We start from the raw sequence: 22,995 nt of genomic DNA, 5'->3' as shown, positions 1-22,995 counted from the left end.
CCATTCTGCAGCGTGTAAACTACATATACCTAAATCCTCAAGCTATTCCCCAAGGCATTAATAGGTCCGCAAAACGCAAAACTTCCTTCGCGTTTTATGATCTCCAGAGCATCGACGTATATCGAGAGCCAGTCCTCGAACTTAATACAGTCCACTGAGTAAGTATAGAACCCGTACCCTCCAAAATGGCCAGCCTTTATGATGTGTCCATTCAGTTCGCCTCCACCGCTAATAACCAACAGGGTAAATTCATTCCCGGGCGAATATTTAGGCGATACAGGAAAAAGATTCGGTCTATCACGCAGTAGAACTGCGATGACTACTGCTGTTGTTCCCAGGTCTGCTCCTGTTCCCAGGTCGTAGATTGTGATTGGAAATTTCGCATAAGGAACTCCCTCCCCCCAAGGGTTTGGGAAGTAACGATCTATATTTCTATATTCGCCCCACATGCCGTCCATGACAGCCTGCCTCGGCCATTCACTCAGCCAGGTGTGGAGCGAAGGGGATTTGGTTTCCTCCTCAAGTACAACAGGTAGGTTTTCGAAAATAAGTGGGTGTGTCCTCGTGCCACTTAGGGGTAGGTAGCCTTCATCCGAGTTTTGATGAGGCTTCTGTTCGGAAATCTCGAACAAGTTGTTCTGGAGTCTTCTTTGAAATCGGTGGGACTCGTCCTTGGAGGCGTGTGGTATAAAGGCTTTACTTGCTTGGGCCTTGTTAAAGATCTTGAGGAACGTCCGACGGTCTGGATCCATGACACTGTCAAGGTTCATGCAGGAGGTTATCATTGTCCTCCAGTGCGTGGATACGCATTGCATCTGCAGCACGGATGGGATGTCGAGGTAGCCGATGATCTGGCACTGAAGTTCAGACGGGAGGCCTCCCATGTGTCCCTTCTTCTGGTCTTGTGTATTGTTGTTAGGCATGCTGGCGTGGGAACCGTCAAGTGTCGGCATTTTCGGTGTTGATTGTGATGTTCATGGATGGATGGGGAGTTCGAAGAATCTAGCGGATGCCGCCCTTTTAATCTTGACAGATTTTCACAATTGCTGATATGACTGGTCAGTGTACCAAAAGAAGTTTAAGCGGCTTCCGTGGTTACCTGCTCGCGTACCAAGTTTGCCAATCCATCACGATCGAGACATCTTGGGTCTACCAAGGGTGAACACGAAACAGCTTCCCTATCAATCAGGACAGAATGATCCGAGGAACAATGCAACAGACATACAAATCATGACGAACGCTAATAGTGGCGTAAGCCTAATAACTGTCATGCATATGACTCCTTAGTCCCAAGTTCTAAATAATCCTTTCATAGTGCGTCAGTGATATATATTTCCAGAACCCCTGGTTGAAAACACCTACAATTTTGGCAACCTCAGATAAGAATGTCGCCGAAATCTTCTTTCCACTGCACAATACCCATATTTTTTCCATACTTAAGTGCAATATGGTAGGTATTCACTCAGGCTATCAAGCGCATCAATTGCATCAAACGCAATAATCAATATTATCAAAAACCAGCAGCGATAAATCCCCCAACAAGCAATCTTTGGATGCGCACTTCAAGAAGCTACGCGTGGTATCATGGCGAATTCCACCCCAGAACCATTTTACACAGAAGGCCAAAACGGCGCCAGCCCCAACACCACGCTATGCGATACGCAATTCAACAGGCAAAAAAAGCCAAATCCATCGAAAAAAAAAAACGGCGCCGAGCCGCAAACATCACAACGTCAAGTTTTCCCCCTCAACCATCATTACCAATGTATTTGAAGCTGAACTCCCGAATCGCCTTGCCGTACTTCCAAAACAGCAACGGCGCCGGAATGCCCAGCACAACCGCCACAAAGCCCAAGACGCTGCCGCCCCAGCCATAGCCGAGGTTGTGCACCAGGTACGGCGCAAAGAGCGGGAAGCTGAAAGCAGCGAGCGAGCGCAGGAACGCCGAGGCTGCGGATGCGGATGCCGCGTGAGTGGTGTAGCAGTCGACGACGTAGGTTTGGATGCACTGGTACGAGACCATGCTGCCACCTGCAAAGAGCACTGCTCCGATCTGTCGTTATAATGGTTAGAACATGTTCCTGCAAGGGGAAAAGGGGGTTTCTTAGTAATGGTACTCACGTTAGGGACGATCCAGTGGACCTTGTACTCCGCGGACCAGGCATAGAGGAAGATGCCGCAGGGCGTGATAATAGCCGCGGGAATCATAATCGGGATGCGGAATTCTGGCAAGCCAGGCTCGTCGGGACCAAGGCCGTGGCGCTTCTTCAAGCGGCGGTGCGTGGCGTCGATGAGGGGGCCGCAGACCTGCGCGCCAATGAGGGAGCCCAGTGCCAGGGAAATGTAGTTCAGACTGGCGATGCTGGTGGACATCCCATAGCGGCCCTCCCAGAGGGAGGGAAAGGATGCGATCATGAGGTAAAGCAGTCCATAATTCATCGCTTGATACAGCGCTAGCAGTTGAATGATTGGCTGCGTGGCTAGGAAGCGCCATGGCCTCGTGAGTGCCTTGCCGACGAGCTTAGTCAATGTGCGTCCATCTTTCTCCCACTTGGTTTGGAGTTGGTTGTTGCCTGTCTCCGCGCGGAGTTTCCTGGCTTTGAGGAGCAGGAGCCTAGGCGCGTAGGTCTCTTTCAGGAAGATTGCTGCACCTATTTGGATGGCAACGTTGAAGATGGTGATGGTCCAGAAAGTCCACCGCCAGGTCGTGTGAGAGACGATAAGTCCGCCGGCTATAGGTCCGACAGCCGGACCTAAGACCGGGGCAAGCTGATAGATACTCATGCCTCTTCCGCGTTCTTCGGCATTCCAGCAGTCAGAGATGACGCCCGCTCCCATCTATGTTTAATTAGCCACTCTGAAATCTGAATTTATTAGATGTTAAGACATACTCCGAGAGTTGCACTTCCGCCAAAGCCTGCAATCAAGCGAAATGCTGTGATTTGTGCTTCGGTCTTAGCAAAGCCACATGCTGTGTTGAACACGATGAACAACAGGTTGCCGAACTTGATGATGCGCGTACGCCCCCAGACCTCAGAACAGGGAGACAGTACAAGTGGGCCAAAGGAATATGCCAGGACGAAAATCGAGAGCACCAACTGCAGTTCCAGCGAGTTTTCAGGGATACCGAGATCGTCTCCAATTTTGTTCAGAGCTGGTGCGGCCATCGACGATGATAAGGGGCATATGAAAGCAAAACACGAGATGAGGATAGCAGACTAGTGTTATTAGCACATGAAAGTTTCCGACAGGGTATGGTACTGACTTACCGTCCATTTCCTTGAATTACTCCAATTCTTGGGGTTCGCGGGATCATCTGGGCCTTCCCAAGTCACCTTGAGATAGGTTAGTACAGTTCATCGAACTCGAAATGGAAAAACATACCAGATTGGACTTCTCTGTCTCCGAATCCATTCCACTGGTTTCATACTTCCCCGACTCCACATCGGAGTCGCGTTTCTCGCTGGCGCTTCCATCATCAGGGGTAGCAGTTTCTGCCTTGGACGCTGTCTCCGTCGAGGGGAACAGCTCCGCAGCAGGGGCTGACTCATCCTTGGCCATTGTTAAGGATGACAAGGACTAGGCAGTGAACGCTGACAGAACCGAAAGGCAGAAAATCTGGGAGCCAAGGGAGGGTGATCCCCATGTTTATGTAGTCTGTCCCGGTCAAACTCCGCAAGAGCATTCTGGTGAGCATTGACTCGAGGTAAGATGTGCTTAACAGCTAGCCTTAGCCAGACTGTACAAGAGGCGCGGCTTCCGGTGGCTTCATGACAAGCTTCACTCCACTCATCTCCTCCACCTTGAGCTCGTGCACTCGATCAAGGAATGACCTGGCAATCCAGGGGCCCCTGCGCTAGCAGTTTTAGATCGACAACATCTACTACGTATGCAATAGCATTCCAGAGCAAACACAGGATAATCGGAAATTCACATCGAGGAGGTGGGTCTTAAACGGAGCCGATGCCGGAGTTATGTCCCTAGAGTCTATATCTGACAAGCTGTATCAGATCTTGATCGATGGGGGATTTGCGTACCTATGGTACGTGGTAGAGCCAGACTAGATCTGACATACGCCACCATGGCATTGACCAGTATCTTATCACGGGCTCCCTGGCCATCTTTCGGGGGTGATTCGTAACAGCCGATGGCCCGAGTCCCCTTGGACCATTCAAGTAGCTGCGCACGCGACCCAAAGAAACCGTTCACCATTCAGCTGGGTTTGGCCGGACCCCACTCCTTATCCTCATTCAGTCAGACCTCAGCCGCATTACCCAATTCATTCGATTAGCGGTTGATAGATTAGAGGAAGGCGCCGTTAGTGGGCGATTTTCCCCCTAACGTTCAGCTCACCAAATCGATGTTTAAGGCCGCCAAGACGGCAGCTATACCCACCTTCTGGGCCACAGCGATCCAGTTGTAGTTGGTGCTCGGGAGCGCCCGAAGGATTTTAGAAGGCGATGGTGAAATCATTAAGGCGACGCGTCAAGGTGTGTCCATGGCGAGCGGTGTGCGGAGAATTGCTCGCGTGCTTTGGTGGCGGTGGTGGCTTGGCTCCGGCGCGGTCTAGTCCCTTTCGCCATCTTTCATCCTAACTAAAACTTCAGGGCTGACTTTCAGCTCCAAATGCTGTGTCCTGCCAATTTGGGTCATAGTTTAGAGTCTCGAAGCTTCGCGGATTTTCTGCTTTCGGTGATTTAGCTGTCGCTTTCAAATTCAGGCATAGGCACTAAGCAACGACCCGGATCCCCAACGGCTTCGCCACCTCTGTACTCTTTTTAAGATAAGGCGGAGATCGGCGCCTTCAGCTTGTCATTGACGTAAATGTGGGCAGTGCAAGTGTTCGCTTTGTACCCACAACACATGTCACCGTCTACTACGTATGTTCTGGTTTGTTCCCTGTTTTAGCATCAGTTCGTCTAGCATCAGTTTGTCTGCTCTGCTCCTGCAGCCATCATAGAGACAAACATTTGCTTTCTTGTTTGCTTCGATCATATCATACAAATATTGATCGCGTTGCTGAAAGCATAAACAGTAAAAGAAATGACTGAGGCGAAGCGCTGGCTTCCATCAGAACTATTTGCATTTGCTGGAGCACTGTACTAAAATGAAAACTGCTGAAAAAACATAAGCCAAGAAGCATACTCCGACTTCCAATCCGATAAAATGAATTGAGAGAACTTATGTGACGGTGGAGGAAAAGCCTGTTTCTTGGAGCGGGTATAATGAGTTAGTGTTTTTGCAAAGAGACCATTGAAAATCGAAAAGAAACACATGCAAGCATAAAAGAAGAGTGATCAGCTCGGATCAGACCAAAGGCAGTCATCAAACCTTCGTCGTCTCAGTATCTGGGAGGAGGTGGCGGATAACCTCCGTATCCATGGCTATCGTATTCCGCACGGCCACGGTAATACTCGTCGTCATAGATAGTCCCATGCCTTCCCTGGCTGCTGGAAGTGTATGATCGAGCGCTCCCGCCAGCATCCTCTTCTGCTTGCTTTCTCGCCCATTCGTTGCGCCTCGCCTCAGCATCCTTGGCGAAGCGTGCTCTCGCGCCATTGGGGTCATCTTCCACCGGATCATTGTAGATGTTGCTGGCGTAGTAACTCGACGGAATGTCTAAGACATTGGGCTCTGAGCGGCTTCCGTATCGGTCATTTCCGCTGCCGAAGCTCGGGCTACGGCGACGGGAAGAAGGATTTACGTTAGAGGCCATGCGATGATGCTGCCGCGTTTGTGCTGTATTGGGCGGATATTCACTGCCCGTGGTGCTCCCAGAAGGCCGGTATGGGTTCACAGTCGCGGAAGCATTGGACTGGCTGCGGGGCTGACGCGCACCGCTTGCAATATCGGCAGAGCCGCCGCCGATGCTTCCTTTGTTGGCGGATAAATCTTCGTAAATTTTTCCACCACCCTCGCGAGCCGAATATGGCTTTCGTTCGCGCTCGATCGGAATACTGGTTGCTGGTTCGTTTTCCGAATCATCCGAGATAACCGCACACGGCTCTGCTGAGTATGAATGGCCTGTTTGATTCGAAGGGGGTGGTGAAAAGGCGTTGGAGCGAATTTGGATCTTGCCATCAGCGGAAAGCGCCGTGACACAATGCTGATGGGCTTGAGTGTTCCCTGCCTTAGGGAAGAGTCGCCGTGAAAGTTCTTTTGGGAAGCGCTCCTTAAGATCATCAGCATTGCTGATGGGCATCGACTTGACGGCCTTGCTGAGCCGCTTGAACTCCAAGTCAGGGTCAGCCTGGATCATAAGCGTCATCCAGGTCTGGAAGCCATCTGGTGTCAGAGAAGGGATGTCCGGTATCTTGTTGACATCGTCCTGTACGAAATGGTGTTGGCAGCATAAGTCCCTATACATCTTTGAGATGGATTCGTTGGACAGAGTCCCGAAAATTGCTAGCATTCATTGTCAATCCATCACGGCTCAGTGCTTGTGATGCAGTAGGTAATAACTCACTATCCCAGGGAATTGTCTCATCTTCACACAAGACTTCCTCGTAGAACTTTCGCATCTTCACGGGAGTGACTACAAGGCTACGCTTCGGTTCATAATCACTGATCTTGAGAGAGCATCAGCAACTCAGTAAGAGGACAAGGAAAAGCCTAGAGCAGTGTCTCACCAGATGAAGAGCCAATCCACGCAAAAACTGACCCAGTCTGGGCGTAGGTTGTCCGTTTGCGTCGAAGAGGGCTTGCCATGTCTTCTCGATTGCTGTTTCCTCGACCTCTGTCAACTTTCTCTCTACACTTGGCCGGGTTTGAGGCGGCGGAGATTGCGTAGTATATTGTGACGTTGAGCTGTAGTCCACTACCGTCGGCGATCCAGTTCGTTTGCCAGCATATCTAGGGTTTGATCCTTCCCTTTCACGACCAGCTTTGTAGTAGTATGTGTCCTGCCCGGCGTTGTTCGGCGAGTTGGACCCGCCGGTCGAACGTATGCTCTCATGTCGGCTGGGGGAGGGAGGCGTGTATATGTCGCGTGGTGGCAGCGAGGCTTCAACAGAACTTCCTGGAGAAGGCTGAGCGTACGCCTGACTTGACGTTGTATAGCTCTTTGGAGGAAGTTGACCACTCGACTTCAGTGTATCAATGACTTGCCTCCGAACTTGTTCTGTAATCTGCGCGACGAGGCTCGGGTCAAGATGGCTGGCGGCATCGGACTGGTCGAAAGCATTGTTCACGGCATCATAGACAGGTTGGCCTGCCTGGGGACTGTCGGACCGGGCGTCGGATGAGGCGCGCGACCGCTCTTGATAGTAGGGAACTGCGGGTCTCTGGTGGTGCGATGAGGCTGAAGAGGGATGGAGCTGGGAGTCTGGATGGGTATCGTAAGAGTAGGGCGCCTGGTCAGGGCTGCGGTAGCCCTCGTTGTAGGCCATGACCTTTTTGGCGGTGGTGCAATAGGTAAGGAGAGAGTCGGGTGGTTTGGTTGGTCAGCGGTGTCTGAGCCAGCTGGCTGCTTTCACATCACGTTGCGCGCGTCGGGTATGCGCGCGAGGCTGGACTATGAACGAAGTAGGCAGCGATGGGCTCAAGCGGGATGCGGGCGAGTTTAAGAAAGAGTCCCGGTCTTGTGGTTGGGCGGTTGGGCAGCTCGACCGGTGGGAGGATTGGGAAGCAGTGCTGATAGACCGGTCAGAGATGGTAGCCGGAAAGGCAAAGGCGGCGATGGTCAGTGGATGGGTGGGGGAGATCAAGCCGTGCGTCATCTGAACGGGAAACAGGCGCGAGGGCGAACGAGGTAACCAAGCAGGCGCAAATCAGGATGGCGTGCGCCTTGCCGGGCATCAGCTGCTTGCAATCAGCACTGCACATCATTGTGATCGCCGCGCGCTGAACCAAACCATCGGCACGCTCTCCAGACCCCGGACCATCCCCCAATCTCCTTGTACGTAGTATAGTCACGACGCCGGAGCATCAGGGGCCTGGGGGCAGACGTCATGTTTGACCGTGGTGTTTGCTGAAACACGGGAACGCCGGAACGAGAGCAAACGGCGGCTGTGATGGGGAGAGCCACGTCTCTCGCCGTGAGAGGCTGGCCACGCCGTCTGAGACCCTCGTCCAACTGCCTCGCTTCGCGCGCAGTCAGCAAACCCCCCCAGTGCCCCCCCTCCCGCCAAGAGAGAGGGGAGCCAGCCAGGCCAGCACTGCTGAAGTCGCGCACGGCGTGAGTGGTTGTTGGAGAAGCTAGTGTTTTAGGGCTGTTTCATGTTGTAGGACCCTCACCGAAGTACGGACGGCAAATACTCAGCCCTCACGACGACCCTCAAAGAGAACGCCATTCTCGCTCGTGAATTCGCTAGCCGCCCGACAGCTCTCTTTGTCCCCGGCGCCATCACTTCCCCGCCACCTTCACGCCCAACGCCCCTCCATTCAACCTCTGTGAGACCCTACGGCAGGTCCCTGTCTCACCAACACCATTCCTGCCTGAATCGTGGCCGACTCGCGATTCCCGTGCAGGCATCCGCGGAGTGACCCCAGCGCGACCCCAGTCCCCGGAGACTGCGACACCTCGAGGCCTGTGTCAAATCGTCCCTCGGCCAAAACCATCGTCGGCCTCCTATTCTCGCCCTACCTCTCTTTGTCGCCGACCGTTTCAACCCCTCACCCGCGCGCCTCTCGCTCTCCCCGCGGATAACGCCACTGGCCCCTGTCGCTAGCTGCTGCTATGCAGCAATGACCATACTGCCGTATCTTGGTTATTAGTGATAAGCTAGGACTCGCATATTCGCCGCCCGCCGCCCGCCTCCCGACTCGACCCAAACCACCACCACAACTATGGCCATGCTCGCGTCGAAATCGCAGTATGTCGCGCCCATGGCGAACTCCGGCCCGCCCTCTTCCCATTACCCGGCGAGCGTCTCGAGTCGGCGGCACCAGCCTCCGACCTCAAATCCTCATCACACGAACTTTGCTAGCCCCACTGAGTCGGAATTCTCGGATATCCATGTCGGTCCTGATTCAGTCAAGTATGGCGCACAAGACAGCGGAACACAAAGGAAACCAAAAATGCTGACCACCTCATGCAGGAGCTGGGACGAGGAAAGGGTGGGAGACTGGCTGAAGAGCATCAACCTGCCGCAATATGAGGAACTTTTTAAAGGTTGGTTCAGGGGATCATCTGCCATGTATGAGAAGTTGTAAATGACTAACATGCGGCATTCGCAGCCAACAACATCACGGGCGAGGTCCTCATGGAGATGGACTCGAACCACCTCAAGGAGATGGGAATAAGGAAAATTGGCGATCGCATACGAATCAGCTCCCAGGCAAAGCTGTTCCGAAACAGGGAATACAAGAGGACCTCGAAACGTAATACGAATAGGGTGAGTATTCCTTCATTTGAAGTTGCTTTACTCCTATTAAACTTTCGAGTAGGATTCTCTTGCACTGCTCGATAGCGCACAGTTCACACCTCCGTCTTCTGGTTCCCCAAGGCCTCTGCATCCAACTCGAGCTGCTACGACCTCACGCCCGGATAAAAGGATATCGAGGCAAACTACGCTCGGCGACTGGACTTACAACCCGGCCGAATCTAATAAGAAACCCTCTAGGCCGGGGTCACCACTTGTGCCTCAAGACAACCGCAACCTTCACCCAGCCTACAGCCCTAAGCATCCCGGGAAGAAAGATCAGGAATCTTACTTTACCCAACCTCTTAGCGCCACCTCTTCTAGCAGCCGTGGAGCAAGGAGCGCAACCACACCGGTCGAGACACCACAAACTGCTCGTTTTGTGAACCATGTACGGGCAAGTCCAAGCGTGGATAATACAACCAACAGCAGCATTTTGCCAGCCGACAAGCCTCTCATCCGGGTCATCTTCGATAATGGCAGGTCCTCGGTTATTGGAATTGAAGGCTGTAGAACAGCAGAAGACATTATGCTCAAGACCTTGAGGAAGGGTGCATTGAACGAAGCACACGTCAAAAATTACTGCTTTTACGTCCTGGATGGTACCGATCCCAATCCGGCCCTGTGTCGTCGCTTGAGCGACGTCGAGCTGTTAAGGGTGTGCAATGATCGCACTAGGATGGAAAGGGCGAGGCTCATTCTGCGCAAGGTCCACGCAGGTGAACCAGAGGACGACCAACTGAAAGCTGCTGCAAACATTTCGACGCAGCAACAATCGTATCAGCACAATGTCATCCTGCCGAGCAATAACCGGAGTCAACTGAAAATCGAAAAACTTACCGGGGAATCATTGGCAGCTGTCAGCTATCCGCTTTCTCCGGCCTCCCAGAAGGAACGCGAACGTCACATCAATTCCACGGCCAAAGACCTGGAGCGCACCGACAGCGAAGTATCCACCGGAAGCACACCTGCGAGGCGGATGAAACAGTACTACGGAGGTCGTCCACCAAGCAACCTGATTGCCTCGGATCTGGCATCCTACTTCCCTGACGTCGAAAAGGGAGAGATTGACAAGACGATGAGAATGTCGATTCGGCGATCGCGCAGGATAAGCAAGGCTGCAAGCCGCCTCAGTACCCTCAGCAGTTTCAGTGTCGCATCCAGCCTGAAGGACGCGCCACCTTTGCCATCAATAGCTGACCAGTGGCTTGGCAACGGTAGTCAAGCCAAGCCCCTGCGGCCACTTTCCGTTATGCGACTGGGTCTTCCGTCCGGCGGGCTTGCTCCAACGGCGTATCGCGACTCTGTCACCTCTTCAGTATTGGAGCCTTTGGAAGAAGAGTCTCCGACCGACTCGTCCTCTATCCGCAAATCCTACGTCTCATTCGGTCCCGATAGCGGCTCCGACACCTTGGCGGTTACCGATCCAGAAGGTAACACCACACTTCAAAGTTATTTCGATGATGGTGGTAGCAGCTTCGCAGGAAGCAGCCAAGGCACAGAAAACGGTGATTCGTTCAACAAACGTCTCAGTCAAGCCATGGCCGACGACGGTGAAGAGTATGACGAAGAATTGGAGCAATACCTCGAGACCGACTCCTGGGAGAACGTCAAATACATGAAAGGTGCTCTTATTGGACAAGGTTCCTTCGGAAGCGTGTATCTTGCGCTGCACGCCATCACTGGTGAACTGATGGCAGTAAAGCAAGTCGGACTGCCCACTGGCGGGGTTGCTGACTCGAGAAAGACCAGCATGCTTGATGCGCTGAAGCGCGAAATCGGCTTGCTGCGCGAACTCAAACACCCTAACATTGTACAATATCTCGGCTCCAACTCCGACGAAACGCACCTCAACATTTTCCTCGAATACGTCCCTGGTGGATCGGTGGCGACGATGCTCGTCAACTACGGCCCGCTTATGGAGACTTTGGCGGCAAACTTCACCCGCCAAATTCTAGTGGGTCTTGCGTACCTGCACAGCATGGACATCATCCACCGCGATATCAAAGGCGCCAATATCCTTGTTGACAACAAGGGTCAAGTGAAGATTTCTGATTTTGGTATCTCCAAACGCGTTGAAGCTTCTACGCTTCTTTCGGGAACAGGCGGAAAGAACAAGAACCGTGTCTCGCTGCAAGGTTCCGTTTTCTGGATGGCACCCGAGGTTGTCAAGCAAACGGCCTACACGCGCAAGGCGGACATCTGGTCACTCGGTTGCTTGATCGTGGAGATGCTGACAGGTGTGCACCCGCACGCGGATTGCACGCAGCTGCAAGCCATTTTCAGGATCGGTGCTGCAGGCGGAAATGCCAGTCCTACAATTCCCGACAACGCAAGCAAGGAGGCATCAGACTTCCTTGGAAGGACTTTTGAAATCGATCATGAGAAGCGCCCGACGGCAGAGGAGTTGCTGAGCACCGACTTCGTCGTCAACGTCAAGACTTGAGAAAAGCAGATGGAGTGCGGATTAATGAGTGTGGCCGCGAAGCTACGAACAGATGGCAGCTGTCAATCAAGGCACGTGCTGGTCAGAATGGCCGAACGAATTTATGGAAGGATGAAGCTGGGTCTGGAGGATACATTGCTGTTAGCGACCAAGTTTACGGGAACGCGCGCGCCCCTTGCTTTTTATTTGCGCCCTTCTCTGTCGCGCCTTTGCTTCTACTACTACTTTCCATTTCACACGGCCCTCTGAAATTCCTGTTTCTACTAATGTACTATATCCAGCAGGCCGCTTTTGACTTTTTTTTCACCCTCTTTCACGTTTGTATGTCTTCTATAACGGTGGCTGGCTACGAGGGTTGTTTTCAAACACGGATGAATGGAGCGATAATCCTTTGCTGTACACCTAATTCTCTCGTTGGACAAACTTGTGATTTTATTCCATAGGAGCAAAAAGTTCATAAAACTTCCTGAGCTCGAAGATTTAATAGTATCACAATATGCCTAATACCCCCCATAATAGATACTACTTATAGATGACTTTTCCATCTAGCTACGGTTTTGCATTCTAGGTGCGTTTGATAGCTCACGAAGTACCCGTATTTATGTCAACGTTTCACTCGGTCTTGAAGCGAGCCAAATTGCCTTGGGCAGACGCCAAGCCAATTTACGCGACTCTGCGCGCGTCGCGTCTTCTACCACGATCATCGAACCGTGCAGGCAGCTACACCGACGCCACAACTCACAACATGGCATTGCTCGTAGACAAGCACCGGCCTCGCTCTCTTGATGCTCTGAGCTACCATGAGGACCTCTCAGCACGCCTGCGCTCTCTCGTAAGTGCTCCGAATCTGCAGCCTAGAGCCCCCGAGCGTCATTCAGAGCTAGCAGCTGACACGAAATACACCAGGCACAAAGCGGTGACTTCCCGCATCTCCTAGTATACGGGCCCTCCGGAGCAGGCAAGAAAACCCGCATCGTCGCGACGCTGAAAGAGCTGTACGGACCTGGTGTGGAGAAAATCAAGATCGACTCGCGCGTCTTCCAAACGACATCGAACCGCAAGCTCGAATTCAACATCGTGGCCTCGAACTACCACCTGGAAATCACACCGAGCGATGTTGGCAACTATGACCGGGTAGTGGTGCAAGACCTGCTGAAAGAGGTAGCGCAGACACAACAGGTTGACGTCGGCGCCAAGCAGCGCTTCAAGGTCGTCGTCATCAATGAGGCGGACCACTTGACGCGCGATGCCCAGGCGGCACTGCGCAGGACAATGGAGAAATACAGCCCGAATCTGAGGCTGATCTTGTTGGCGGAGAGCACGAGTAACATCATCGCTCCGATTCGGAGTCGTACGTTGCTGGTGCGCGTTGCAGCGCCGACGGAAGAGGACATTTGCAAGGCATTGAGGAGTGTATGCAAAAAGGAGGGATGGAAGGAGATTGAGGGCTTGAACAAGAAGATCGCTAGGGATAGCAGGAGGAACTTGAGGAGGGCATTGTTGATGTTCGAGGCGGTACATGCACAAAAGTTGGTGTTTACTACGAATATTGCGGCATGATGGGCTTTTGCTAACAGCAAGCAGCGAGAACGTCACCGAGAACACCCCTATACCACCTCCCGACTGGGAGGCGCTGATTGCGCAGATCGCAAAGGAGATCGTGGAGGAGAGATCACCCGCACGCATCATGCAGGTGCGCGCAAAGCTCTACGATCTGCTCACGCACTGTATTCCGCCTACGACTATCCTCAAGGTAGGGAGAGAGCTATGTATAAGCGACTAGGTTCGGATCGCTGATTTACTTGCAGACCCTCACGTTCAAGCTGATACCGCTATCTGATGATGAACTGAAGGCAGACGTTATCAAGTGGAGCGCCTTCTATGAGCACAGGATAAAGATGGGAAGCAAGGTGATTTTCCACCTTGAAGCCTTTGTAGCGAAGTACATGCGCCTCTACGAAAGGTATGCCGCTCATCCAAGTGTTTGATCTACTCTGGAATTCTGCTAACTCACAACAATAGCCATCTCATGGGCATCGATTTCTAAGTTTCCTGGCAGGCCGGATTACGTTAGCGGCGTAGGAGCTGAAAGACAGCAACGGGGCTAAATTGGCGTTCCAATGGAGTTTTTAGCGGGATTAGCTAGGGTCTGACACGCGTGGACGACAGGATTCGCGGGAGTCGTGATGATCGAAGTGGGACCCGCCCATGTCGACGTCATACGTCATTGCCGCGGAAGCAGAATCGACATGTGCTCTTCAACCCCCGCCCCCGCGCATGCGTCTCTGCCTTCTCATACACATTCCTACTACACGAACAAAAGCAATTACACCTCACCGACCAAAACTTGCATTCCAAGTAACTGCCTTGAACCTTCAACATCACTGATTTCTTCAAAACCACCATGTCTTCAGACAACAACAACACCGGTCTCATGAACACCGAGCCTGGCGGAGAGAACACGCAGTAAGTCTCCTTCTTACCAAGCTCCGCGCTCTCTCTGCAAACGGGCAGTACAAGAGCTCAATTGACGACACCGCCACCACCAAGACGAACCACCCAGACACAGACACTAACACTTCCACCACAGATACGAATCCGTGCACACGTTCGTGGACCCGCCCGCAAAGCAAGCCGGACTCTTCGGCGGCAGTACGTCTCCCTCCCAGCACACACACACACACACACGCAGCGCAAGCAAGCTAACCGCACCACCAGGCGCCGACAAAACAGCGTCGCCCTTCGCGCAGCCCGCCGGCGCCAACAAGACGACGACGACGAACCTGACGCCCGCCGACAAGATCCGCTACGGGCAGGCGATGTCGGAGGACGGGATGGGCGGGCAGACGGGGCCGGGCCACAATGAGGGCGGGCCCGGCGCGGATACGCCGCACTCGGCGGAGGCGAAGCAGAGTCGACGGGAGCAGGGCTATGATAGCCAGAATGAGATGGCGAGGGATGTGGGTGCTTAGGTGGTTTGTGAGGGGGTTAGGAAGTTGGGGGTTGCATGACTGTTATGACTTTAGGGAATGAATGAATTGTTTTGATTGATTGATTGGGATTGTGGGTTTAAGGGTGGTGACTTCATTGTTGCTTGTTTGGCTGGGAGTGTGTGCTCTGGGTCTATTTGGGTATTAACCTGTACTTAGGGAGCTGCATCATTCATCATGGGGTATAAATAACACTTCTACTCACACAGCCGCAGTAGTATTGGAGAATGATCAATAAGTGGGTATTGCTGCTCCTATTAGCATGAAAGCGAGCATGTGACGCATGGCGAGGGAGGCATCTTCACACAGCCCGCAAGCCCAAAGTACTCAGGAGATGCCAGACATCTGTATTCGCTATTTCACAGATGTGACTTAGTTTGCAGTGTCATCTGCCCCCTTCGACCTATGCGACCCCGGCAATTTCTGTCACTCGATCGAGACACGCTACCGTCCGACCCAACCCATCCATTTTGTGTTTATCATGCAAGAAGAATTGTCTTCGAAATACATCCCAAGCCTTGAAGATCCGACCCGAGACGCCCACGACGGAAACGACGCTGCAACCAACAAACCAGCCCTCTCAAGCCAGCAGCCCGGCAGCTAGCGACGCATTTACTGGGGGGCGTTGCCGGCAACGGGGGCGCGGCCACGGCCGAAGCCGCCGCGGAACTGGGGCTGGAACTCGCCGGGGGCGCCGCCCTCCTTCTCGCCGGCATCGCGGCGGCGGTAGGAGTCGCGGTCGCCGCGGGGGCCACCACGGCCACCGCCACGGCGCTCGCCGTCGAGCATGCCGCGGGGGGGAGCGTGCGAGCGCTGCTGCTTGATGTGCGTCTGGGGCACAATCTCAGCGGGCAGGTGCAGCCACTCGCGCAGGTAGTCGAGACCCTCGGGGGTCAGCGTGTAGTAGTAGTACTGCCACGAGAACTGGGTCTTGAGGTAGCCGCGGGAGGTGAGGGACTGGCAAGCCTTGACGACCTGTGGAGCGGCGTGTAAGCGGCGCATTCATACAAAAACCCCTCTTTCTCGCTCGTTTCTTTCGCAAAAGTCCATCGAGCGCATTTCTCGGAGCGATCTTACGCGGCGAGCGTCGGGTGCTAACGTACGTAGAGGTTCTTGGTGTCAATGTCACCGTGCTTGGGGAGGTTGAAGTCCTTCTTCGCGACGAGGACACCCTCACGGAAGAGGTACTCGTGGATCTTCTTGCGGTCGGCCTTGGGGATAAGCCTGTGGCGGAGTCAGCATTTGCATTTCCTGCATCGGGCGCATCAGGGGCTCGTACATGATGGCGACTGTGTGTGTTAGTCTTCCGGAGGGTTTGTCGTGTCGGTGGGCTCGTCGTCGGTCAGCAAGAGTATCTCGAATTCCTCGGGCGCCGAAATCAGAGTGGGCGTCGGAAAAACTGCAAGCGACGCCGGCCGACGTTCAACCGGCATGCCTCCCCAAACGACCTCACCTTCACGCTTTCATTCCATCACCTTACCATGACGACCTCGATGAAATAGAGCGACATGCCGGCTTCTTCTTTGAAGCGTAGCGACAACGTGCAAGATGCAACAAAATCGGTTCCAAGCACATCGAAACCTGCTACTGTTCGAAAGGCATTATTTGACTGGGATACGAGCGACGACGATGACGACGATGAGCCGGTCCTAGCTGCAGTCGTAAACTAAGACAATACTGAGGTTTGTAGTTATCTTTTTCATTTGTTCACCGGTACGGCGCAAAGGGAAAGCACAGGTGCTATCGGCATTGGGAGGAAACCTGGATTGGATCGATTGTACCCGAAAACTTCACGGCAAACTGCAAAATAATTGACACGTCTACTGCTTCGACAATTTCATATTCGTCAATGTGTCTGCTCTCATTAAGATTACCCCATGTTCTGGCTGCAACCACTTTGAACCGCGGACAATTGTTGCTCATTAGCCAGGGGAAGCCCACAGATCTGCTCCTGGGATGCCCGCCCGAGGAACCAATCCGCGTTCTCCCGTGGTTCGACTAAGGATTCGTGCAGGATCGCCAATCCTACATGGAAGGGAAGGGACCGGTCTTTCGGAGATAACCCCCTTACACACCAACATCCCGTCAAACGTGTCTCTCTTCTTGGGCCCACGTAACCCGTCTCTTGGACCTCAACCGGTCATAAGCCAAAACACTGCTTAGTAGGACCTGCGCACCGGCAGCGCAATCCTCCGGGGTCGCGTACTCAGTCGGATTGTGACTGATACCCTCACGGCAAGGGATGAAAATCATGCTCGTAGGGCAGCGCCGCGACGTATACACGCTATCATGGCCAGCGCCAGACGTCAAGTCACGGGTAGCGAGGCCAGCGGCGGCAGCAGCATCGCGCACGCACTGGATAGTGTCCTCATGGAAGCGAATAGCGGGGGAAACACTATCGGTGCGCCAAGTAACATCACAAGGTTTGCCTTTCGTGCAGCCGTCGTTGACGTCGAGGACGCTGCCGAGGCCCTCCTTGACGCCTTTGACGCCCTTGCGCAGTGGCGTGGGGCGCCCCTCCGCGATGGCTGCGAAGTCGGCTTTCAGCGCAGCTTCGAGCGCGTCGAGCGTGTCGTCAGACGGAGAACGAATGTCCAAGCTGAAGCGCACGTGGTTCGGCACTGTGTTTGTGCTGCCCGGGGTCAGAGTCAGAATGCCGGTGCTAGCGAGAGCGGAGTGTGCGGTTGCAAGGCGGTGGGAGTGCAGAATGAGCTTGCTGGCTGTGAGGAGGGCGTCGGAACGCGCTTTGAAGGGCGTGGTGCCTGTGTGGCAGTCTGGTGTGGGTGTTCAGTATGGGAAATGTGCATGGGATGGGAGCGCGTTGGCTTACCTCTTCCCCCCACGTCGACGGTAAACCATCTATATGCTTGCACGCCCTCGACCACCCCGATTCGCGTCTTCTCGGCCTCGAGAACCGGGCCTTGCTCAATGTGCAGCTCGAAGTGCGCGGCCATGGGCGTCGCTTCATAGCTCGCTGGCGTCTGGCCCAGGTAGCCGATGCGCTCGAGCTCAGACTTCACGGTTGCGGTGCCCCCGCCCACTTCCTGCAGGTTGTGGGCGCTGTCGAGTGGGATTGTGCCGGCCCACACGCCCGACGCCATCATGGAGTTGGGGAAGCGGGCGCCTTCCTCGTTCGTCCAGTTTACCACTCCTACTGGGAACTCCGTCTCTACCCAACTGTCACTGAGCACCTTGAGCATCTCAACTCCGGAAATAATGCCGAGGATCCCATCGTATCGGCCGCCTGTGGGTTGTGTGTCTAAGTGTGAACCGGTGAACGTTGGTGGGCCTTCGCGGCGTCCTGGGCGCACGGCGAAGATGTTGCCTACGGCGTCTACGGTTACGTGACAGCCTAGGGCTTTCGTTGTGGCGACAAACCAGTCTCGGGCTTGCTTATCGTCGTCTGTGAGGGACAGACGGTGCATGCCTGTTTCTGTGGACTGTCTGCAGAGGGGATATCAGTATTTGATAGAGGGATATACGATAAACAAGCTTAGACCTCATTGGTGTGATAGTAAACATCCACAAAATTTATCTTGAAAGTTCGCTCCTAGAAAGTAAAGATCCGAGCTAACGATTGATATGAACGTAAATGTAGCTTACTTTCCCCAACGCTCTCCGGTTCCGAAAGAGCAAGTGTGGTGAAGGTCCTCCATCAGGCGAGCCTGATTGACCTTCAATTTGGCCAAGTCCTTGTCGGACATATCCAGCGTGTGCGAGTTGCATCTCGCCGAGTAAACGAAGCTCCTGCGCAAAGCTGACTGTAGAATCGGCTTGCTGGTAAGAGCCGCTGAATATGGCCTGAGCCAGGTTCCGCATGCCTGACGGCGAGTGGCCGAGTAGAACCTCCCCGCAGCCAGAGACATGTCTGTTTTCGTAAGAGCGCTTTCACGAGTCCGGGTGTTTTTGCGAGAATACACGCGATCAGTGGCAGATCTGAGGCGAGATGTTGTTGTTGCAGGTCGTCGCATGATCGGCGGGGGTCCACGGGACGCCGACGGCGGGCTCGAGGGTATGCCGAAGCCGACTGGGGGCTCTGCATCCTGGTACCTGTCACTCGGGACAGCGTGAGCAGGGTTCAAGTTGTTACCTCATAAGAATCTCGTGCGATCCGATTGGGCTAAGCGTTCCTTTCTTTTTCGCTGATAATTGGACACCTATCAAAACATTGACTCAGAAGCTGAGGTCAAAGATTAGAATAGATGAAATTCAATTGCACGTTAGCAACGTCATTAAGCGGATGTTGACAGGTTCATTATACGGCATTGACAGCCCTTTAAGGAACAGTTTGTGAGTGTTTTCGGGCAAGCACAGAGCCCTTCCCCACACGAGCCGAGCCGAACCGGGTCTCCAGCTTTCAAACCCCAAAGTCCAATCTCCTTTCGCTCCAATGACGGCATCCGAGGAATTGCCTCGTCAACTGCTCCCAGTTCAGTCGAATGCCTTCCAATTGCCAAAACTGACGAGAAACGGATGCTTCGGATCCCTCGGCTTGTCAAAGATTCGGCGGAAAACCACAGAAAAGATGGAATTAGAAGACAATGGTCTGAATCCTTCTCATGGCCGTTTTTGTCTCATTTAGAGGCACTCTTATGGAACATGTTACTTGTCAACATGGCATATCGTCTTCCTTCCCAGCCAGGCAGAACAGCGAAGGCAATCAACCAAGACAAACGGGTCAAGTCGAAAACAAACTTATTGCAGAGCGAAACAACACACAACTCGAGTTCTTCTTCGAAGTCAGTGAGCTTCATCCGACGTATTGCCTCATGTTTCTCGAAAGTTCTGGTCCTGTCTCAACATCAGCCAACAATTTGACGACATCCATTGCGATCCTTGGACGGTGAATACCGACGCGATGGAGCTATAATGACAGCATCCTCCAGGCATGCATTACCCGAGGCATGCGATATTCTGCGCTCTCTATTCGCTACAGCACGCTGAAAGTGAAGGATAGACCGTGCACCGGTAGTGCTCCGCTAGCGCGAAGAGACCACATATGCTACAACGGATGCAGACGAGTAGGTTTCCCATCACTAGTCATCTCGTACAAGAATCTGCAGGATATCACCAGTTATCTTTGTTGATTGGAATGGGCTAAGGAATCTCAGAACTGGGATGCGCCTCTAAACAGGTTCAAGGCTTGTATGACCTGGAAACGCGCAAAAAACGATTCAGCCAGCCCCGGAGCGTCCTCACGGCGTACAAGCCCGCAGGCGGAGCCCCACGTGCTAAAATCCCCTTTACGTGAACCGGATGACATTCAGTCAATCGCCACCGTAGTAGGACGGCTCGTTGGTGGGCCTAATTTCCAGTTTCAATATTAAGACTTCGGCAGCTAGAGTCTGGACTCAATACCCGGGTTAACGCGAGATCGATAACCCTGGAATTAGGAAAACTTATCCGCCGTTTGCCGAACAGGAATCCTGGGCCATCACCGCTTTAGCTAAGGCTTATCGGCGGCCAAGACTCTATGCGCCTACTGGCCCTCTCTTGCACGTGGGGCCTAACCACTCGGACGGCTTCACTCTTGCGACACCCAGATTTGTCCTGTAAGGTGCAGTATTCGGTGCAGTGTTTTCTGCAGGCAGTGGCACGATAGGTCTGGACGGCGTCGCGGCTCATCACTATGCACTGACAGTCAGGGATGAGCAAGTCAAGCCCACACGAACCCTCAGATCATGGTTGGACGATGAGCAAAACTGATCGCCCGCTTGACGCGAGGGCGTTTTGTACTAGGCCGATAAGCACTCTGGTCAGCCGCAAATCGTGCTAGGTAAAAAGCACAGAAAAAGTATCCACTCCGGCTAAGTTGAGCCAAGGACCAATGCCATAGTAATCAGGTACCGTCAAGCGTGGCTTCTATGCTTACCATGGGCGCACGCCAGTCCAATCTACTTAAAGAAGCCCGGTTGCGCACTCCTGGAAACTTTTCTACTACTTCAATTTTTCCATCGTTAAGCAACAGGTTCAAATCGGCTCCGAAAATATTCTTTCCGACAAAGCTCACATGCAGCCTGTGGTGAAGTGTGACCAGGACCACATCTACTACTCCTGCTTCAAGCGGGTTGTCCGTCTGCGCAAGTGGAGGTAAATTCGATAACAGCCAAAGCACCGAAATCCCAAACGCACCAAACCCGCCCGAGCCCAAAGCGACAACCGATTCAACGAGATAGCCGCGATGGCTAGCGAAAGAGCCGCCAATCTACGCGCGCGCAACATTGCCGACGTTGAATCTCCTGCAAACTCTCATGGCCGCAAAAGATCTATCATCACTATTGATGAACTGAACGAAGCTGACAAAGCTCTGGCTGAGCAGTTTGGCTACAAGCCTGTCAGACCATTTCTCGTCCTTGTGTAACTTTGCATGCATGGCAACTAATCATTTGCGCAGGTCTTCAAACGAGAATTTGGTTATCTTTCGACCTTTTCTTTCGCCGTCAGTATTAGCGGCTTGTTTGCGACAGTCGCAACCACTTTTTCCTTCCCCATTACCGCCGGAGGTTCTTCCGCCGCCGTATGGTGCTGGCTAATTTCCGGCGCTGGGTGTATGTGCATCGCCTGCTCGGTTGCCGAACTGGTTTCCGCCTATCCAACCTGCGGTGGCCTCTACTACACCGTCTCCCGCCTCGCTCCTAAGGAATGGATCGCCTCCATCTCCTGGGTGGACGGCTGGGTCAACTTGCTCGGCCAAGTCGCCGGAGTTGCTTCCTCAGAGTATGGCTCCGCTCAGTTGCTCCTAGCAGCAGTCAGTATGGCCACCGATTTCAAATGGACCGCTTCGACCGGCGATACTGTCGGCGTTATGGCTGCTCTAACTGTCCTTTGCGGCCTTGTCAACTCTCTCTCGACTCACTGGTTGGAGCGAATGACTAAGACATATGTGATCTTCCATATATTGATATTGGTCTCCTGCTGTATTGCGCTCCTTGCAAAGACTAAACCCTCTCTTCGTCACGATGCGGATTACGTCTTCACTGACGTCCAAAACTCATCCGGATGGACCCCGATTGGATGGTCATGGATGTTCGGTTTCCTGTCGGTTTCTTGGACTATGACCGACTACGACGCTACGGCACACATCACGGAGGAGTAAGTCCCTTTACTATGTATTTGTAGAACCCCATGCTGACCGAGTTTGCAGAATAAACGAGCCCGAGGTCAAAGCTCCTTGGGCTATTTCTGGTGCCATGCTCTTCACCTACCTGGGCGGATTTCTCTATAATATCGTCCTGGCTTTCTGTATGGGAGACGTTTCAAATATTCTCAACTCTCCCATTGAACAGCCCGTTGCCCAGATCTTCTACAACTCGCTTGGAAAGAGTGGTGGAGTGTTCTACACCATCTGCGCATTCATCATCCTGCAGTTCGTCTGCTTTACGGCGACCCAGGCCCTCGCGCGCACCGTCTTCGCCTTCTCGCGCGACCGCCTCGTCCCCGGCTCCAATCTTTGGACTAGGATTGATAAAAGGTGAGCAGCTATTTCGACCATAAATCAGCTCGAACACAAGCTAATCCGACACGCCAGGTCTGGCACGCCGATATACGCTGTCTGGTTCTCCGTCTTCTGGTGCATCGCCATCAACCTGATCGGACTGGGCTCGTACACGGCGATTTTGGGTGTCTTCAACGTCTGCGCCATTGCGCTCGACTGGTCCTACATCATCCCGATCGCGTGCAAGCTGGTGTTTGGGCAGTTCCGGCCCGGGCCGTGGCACATGGGCAAGCTGTCGTGGTGGGTCAACGTGTGGGCATGCCTGTGGACGCTGTTCGTCTCGGTCATCTTCCTCTGCCCGACGGAGCGCCCAGTCACGCCCCAGAATATGAACTGGGCGGTTGTTTATCTTGTGGGCATCTTCGCGGCCGCGGCGGCGTATTGGTATGCTGGTGGACGAAAGTGGTATACCGGGCCGCTTGTGGAGACGGAGGGCGTTGTGGCTGGCGAGGGCGTGCTTGTACGGGACGAGGCCCGTGGGGAGAAGCAGAGGCAGGGTGCGGCTGATGATGCGGGGGTGAAGCAGGGATGAGGGGGTGAGTATGGTCTATCTATGGCTGGCTGACGTTGTGAGAGTGAGGCTAGGGAGATATTCTTCCAGTGGTAGGTACATACGTATGATAACTATTAGGAGGTAGGTAGATATTTTGTAATATGTTGTTGATCAGATGAAAGCGGTCGGTTGTCGGTGTTGGCTGTTGG

The 22,995-nt window shown here is 53.5% G+C and overlaps 9 protein-coding genes across 9 annotated transcripts; 4 read left to right on the top strand and 5 right to left on the bottom strand.

Moving 5' to 3' along the window:
- Positions 1-29: 29 nt before the first annotated feature.
- On the bottom strand, positions 30-953 carry K452DRAFT_298756 (uncharacterized protein; the record flags this gene model as incomplete). Its single annotated transcript, XM_033542148.1, has 1 exon — positions 30-953. One exon carries the CDS (start codon positions 951-953, stop codon positions 30-32), a length of 924 nt encoding a protein of 307 aa, XP_033397089.1.
- Positions 954-1,747: 794 nt separating this feature from the next.
- Positions 1,748-3,561, bottom strand: K452DRAFT_319005 (uncharacterized protein; the record flags this gene model as incomplete). The annotated part of the gene is made up of 5 exons (XM_033544207.1): positions 1,748-2,053; positions 2,122-2,838; positions 2,892-3,218; positions 3,270-3,335; positions 3,385-3,561. 5 exons carry the CDS (start codon positions 3,559-3,561, stop codon positions 1,748-1,750), a joined length of 1,593 nt encoding a protein of 530 aa, XP_033397088.1.
- Positions 3,562-5,012: 1,451 nt separating this feature from the next.
- K452DRAFT_319004 (uncharacterized protein) lies at positions 5,013-7,671 on the bottom strand. Its single transcript, XM_033544206.1, has 3 exons — positions 6,630-7,671; positions 6,467-6,569; positions 5,013-6,405 (listed from the first exon to the last, which is right to left on the bottom strand). The coding sequence occupies exons 1-3, from the start codon at positions 7,386-7,388 to the stop codon at positions 5,342-5,344; spliced, it is 1,926 nt and encodes a 641-aa protein (XP_033397087.1). The 5' UTR covers positions 7,389-7,671; the 3' UTR covers positions 5,013-5,341.
- Positions 7,672-8,787: 1,116 nt separating this feature from the next.
- On the top strand, positions 8,788-11,808 carry K452DRAFT_228667 (uncharacterized protein; the record flags this gene model as incomplete). The annotated part of the gene is made up of 4 exons (XM_033536978.1): positions 8,788-8,978; positions 9,039-9,112; positions 9,178-9,335; positions 9,388-11,808. The coding sequence occupies 4 exons, from the start codon at positions 8,788-8,790 to the stop codon at positions 11,806-11,808; spliced, it is 2,844 nt and encodes a 947-aa protein (XP_033397086.1).
- Positions 11,809-12,553: 745 nt separating this feature from the next.
- Positions 12,554-13,855, top strand: K452DRAFT_327071 (uncharacterized protein; the record flags this gene model as incomplete). Its single annotated transcript, XM_033544887.1, has 5 exons — positions 12,554-12,640; positions 12,715-13,337; positions 13,393-13,561; positions 13,617-13,771; positions 13,831-13,855. The coding sequence occupies 5 exons, from the start codon at positions 12,554-12,556 to the stop codon at positions 13,853-13,855; spliced, it is 1,059 nt and encodes a 352-aa protein (XP_033397085.1).
- A 357-nt stretch (positions 13,856-14,212) lies between these two features.
- K452DRAFT_298751 (uncharacterized protein) lies at positions 14,213-14,780 on the top strand (the record flags this gene model as incomplete). Its single annotated transcript, XM_033542147.1, has 3 exons — positions 14,213-14,274; positions 14,399-14,460; positions 14,527-14,780. 3 exons carry the CDS (start codon positions 14,213-14,215, stop codon positions 14,778-14,780), a joined length of 378 nt encoding a protein of 125 aa, XP_033397084.1.
- A 240-nt stretch (positions 14,781-15,020) lies between these two features.
- K452DRAFT_351492 (uncharacterized protein) lies at positions 15,021-16,308 on the bottom strand (the record flags this gene model as incomplete). Its single annotated transcript, XM_033545721.1, has 3 exons — positions 15,021-15,773; positions 15,902-16,022; positions 16,274-16,308. 3 exons carry the CDS (start codon positions 16,306-16,308, stop codon positions 15,411-15,413), a joined length of 519 nt encoding a protein of 172 aa, XP_033397083.1. The 3' UTR covers positions 15,021-15,410.
- A 220-nt stretch (positions 16,309-16,528) lies between these two features.
- Positions 16,529-18,753, bottom strand: K452DRAFT_351491 (uncharacterized protein). The gene is made up of 3 exons (XM_033545720.1): positions 18,402-18,753; positions 17,629-18,242; positions 16,529-17,572 (listed from the first exon to the last, which is right to left on the bottom strand). Exons 1-3 carry the CDS (start codon positions 18,662-18,664, stop codon positions 16,884-16,886), a joined length of 1,566 nt encoding a protein of 521 aa, XP_033397082.1. The 5' UTR covers positions 18,665-18,753; the 3' UTR covers positions 16,529-16,883.
- A 2,226-nt stretch (positions 18,754-20,979) lies between these two features.
- K452DRAFT_228707 (uncharacterized protein) lies at positions 20,980-22,825 on the top strand (the record flags this gene model as incomplete). Its single annotated transcript, XM_033536981.1, has 4 exons — positions 20,980-21,132; positions 21,193-21,890; positions 21,943-22,269; positions 22,327-22,825. 4 exons carry the CDS (start codon positions 20,980-20,982, stop codon positions 22,823-22,825), a joined length of 1,677 nt encoding a protein of 558 aa, XP_033397081.1.
- Positions 22,826-22,995: the final 170 nt, after the last annotated feature.

Source organism: Aplosporella prunicola (assembly GCF_010093885.1).
Source record: "Aplosporella prunicola CBS 121167 unplaced genomic scaffold K452scaffold_14, whole genome shotgun sequence".
NCBI lineage: Eukaryota > Fungi > Ascomycota > Dothideomycetes > Botryosphaeriales > Aplosporellaceae > Aplosporella > Aplosporella prunicola.
The sequence above is the reverse complement of the archived record's forward strand: the minus strand, read 5'-3'. Positions and strand labels throughout refer to the sequence as shown.

What these genes read in the sequence shown, in the direction of transcription:
- K452DRAFT_351491 (XM_033545720.1), bottom strand. Translation starts at nt 18,664, where the DNA reads ATGTCTCTGGCTGCGGGGAGGTTCTACTCGGCCACTCGCCGTCAGGCA. An exon ending in ACCGGAGAGCGTTGGGGAAA is followed by an intron (nt 18,243 to 18,401) that starts GTAAGCTACATT and finishes TCCCCTCTGCAG; the next exon opens with ACAGTCCACAGAAACAGGCA. An exon ending in CGTCGACGTGGGGGGAAGAG is followed by an intron (nt 17,573 to 17,628) that starts GTAAGCCAACGC and finishes CACCCACACCAG; the next exon opens with ACTGCCACACAGGCACCACG.
- K452DRAFT_319004 (XM_033544206.1), bottom strand. Translation starts at nt 7,388, where the DNA reads ATGGCCTACAACGAGGGCTACCGCAGCCCTGACCAGGCGCCCTACTCT. An exon ending in GTGGATTGGCTCTTCATCTG is followed by an intron (nt 6,570 to 6,629) that starts GTGAGACACTGC and finishes TGCTCTCTCAAG; the next exon opens with ATCAGTGATTATGAACCGAA. An exon ending in TGAGACAATTCCCTGGGATA is followed by an intron (nt 6,406 to 6,466) that starts GTGAGTTATTAC and finishes AATGAATGCTAG; the next exon opens with CAATTTTCGGGACTCTGTCC.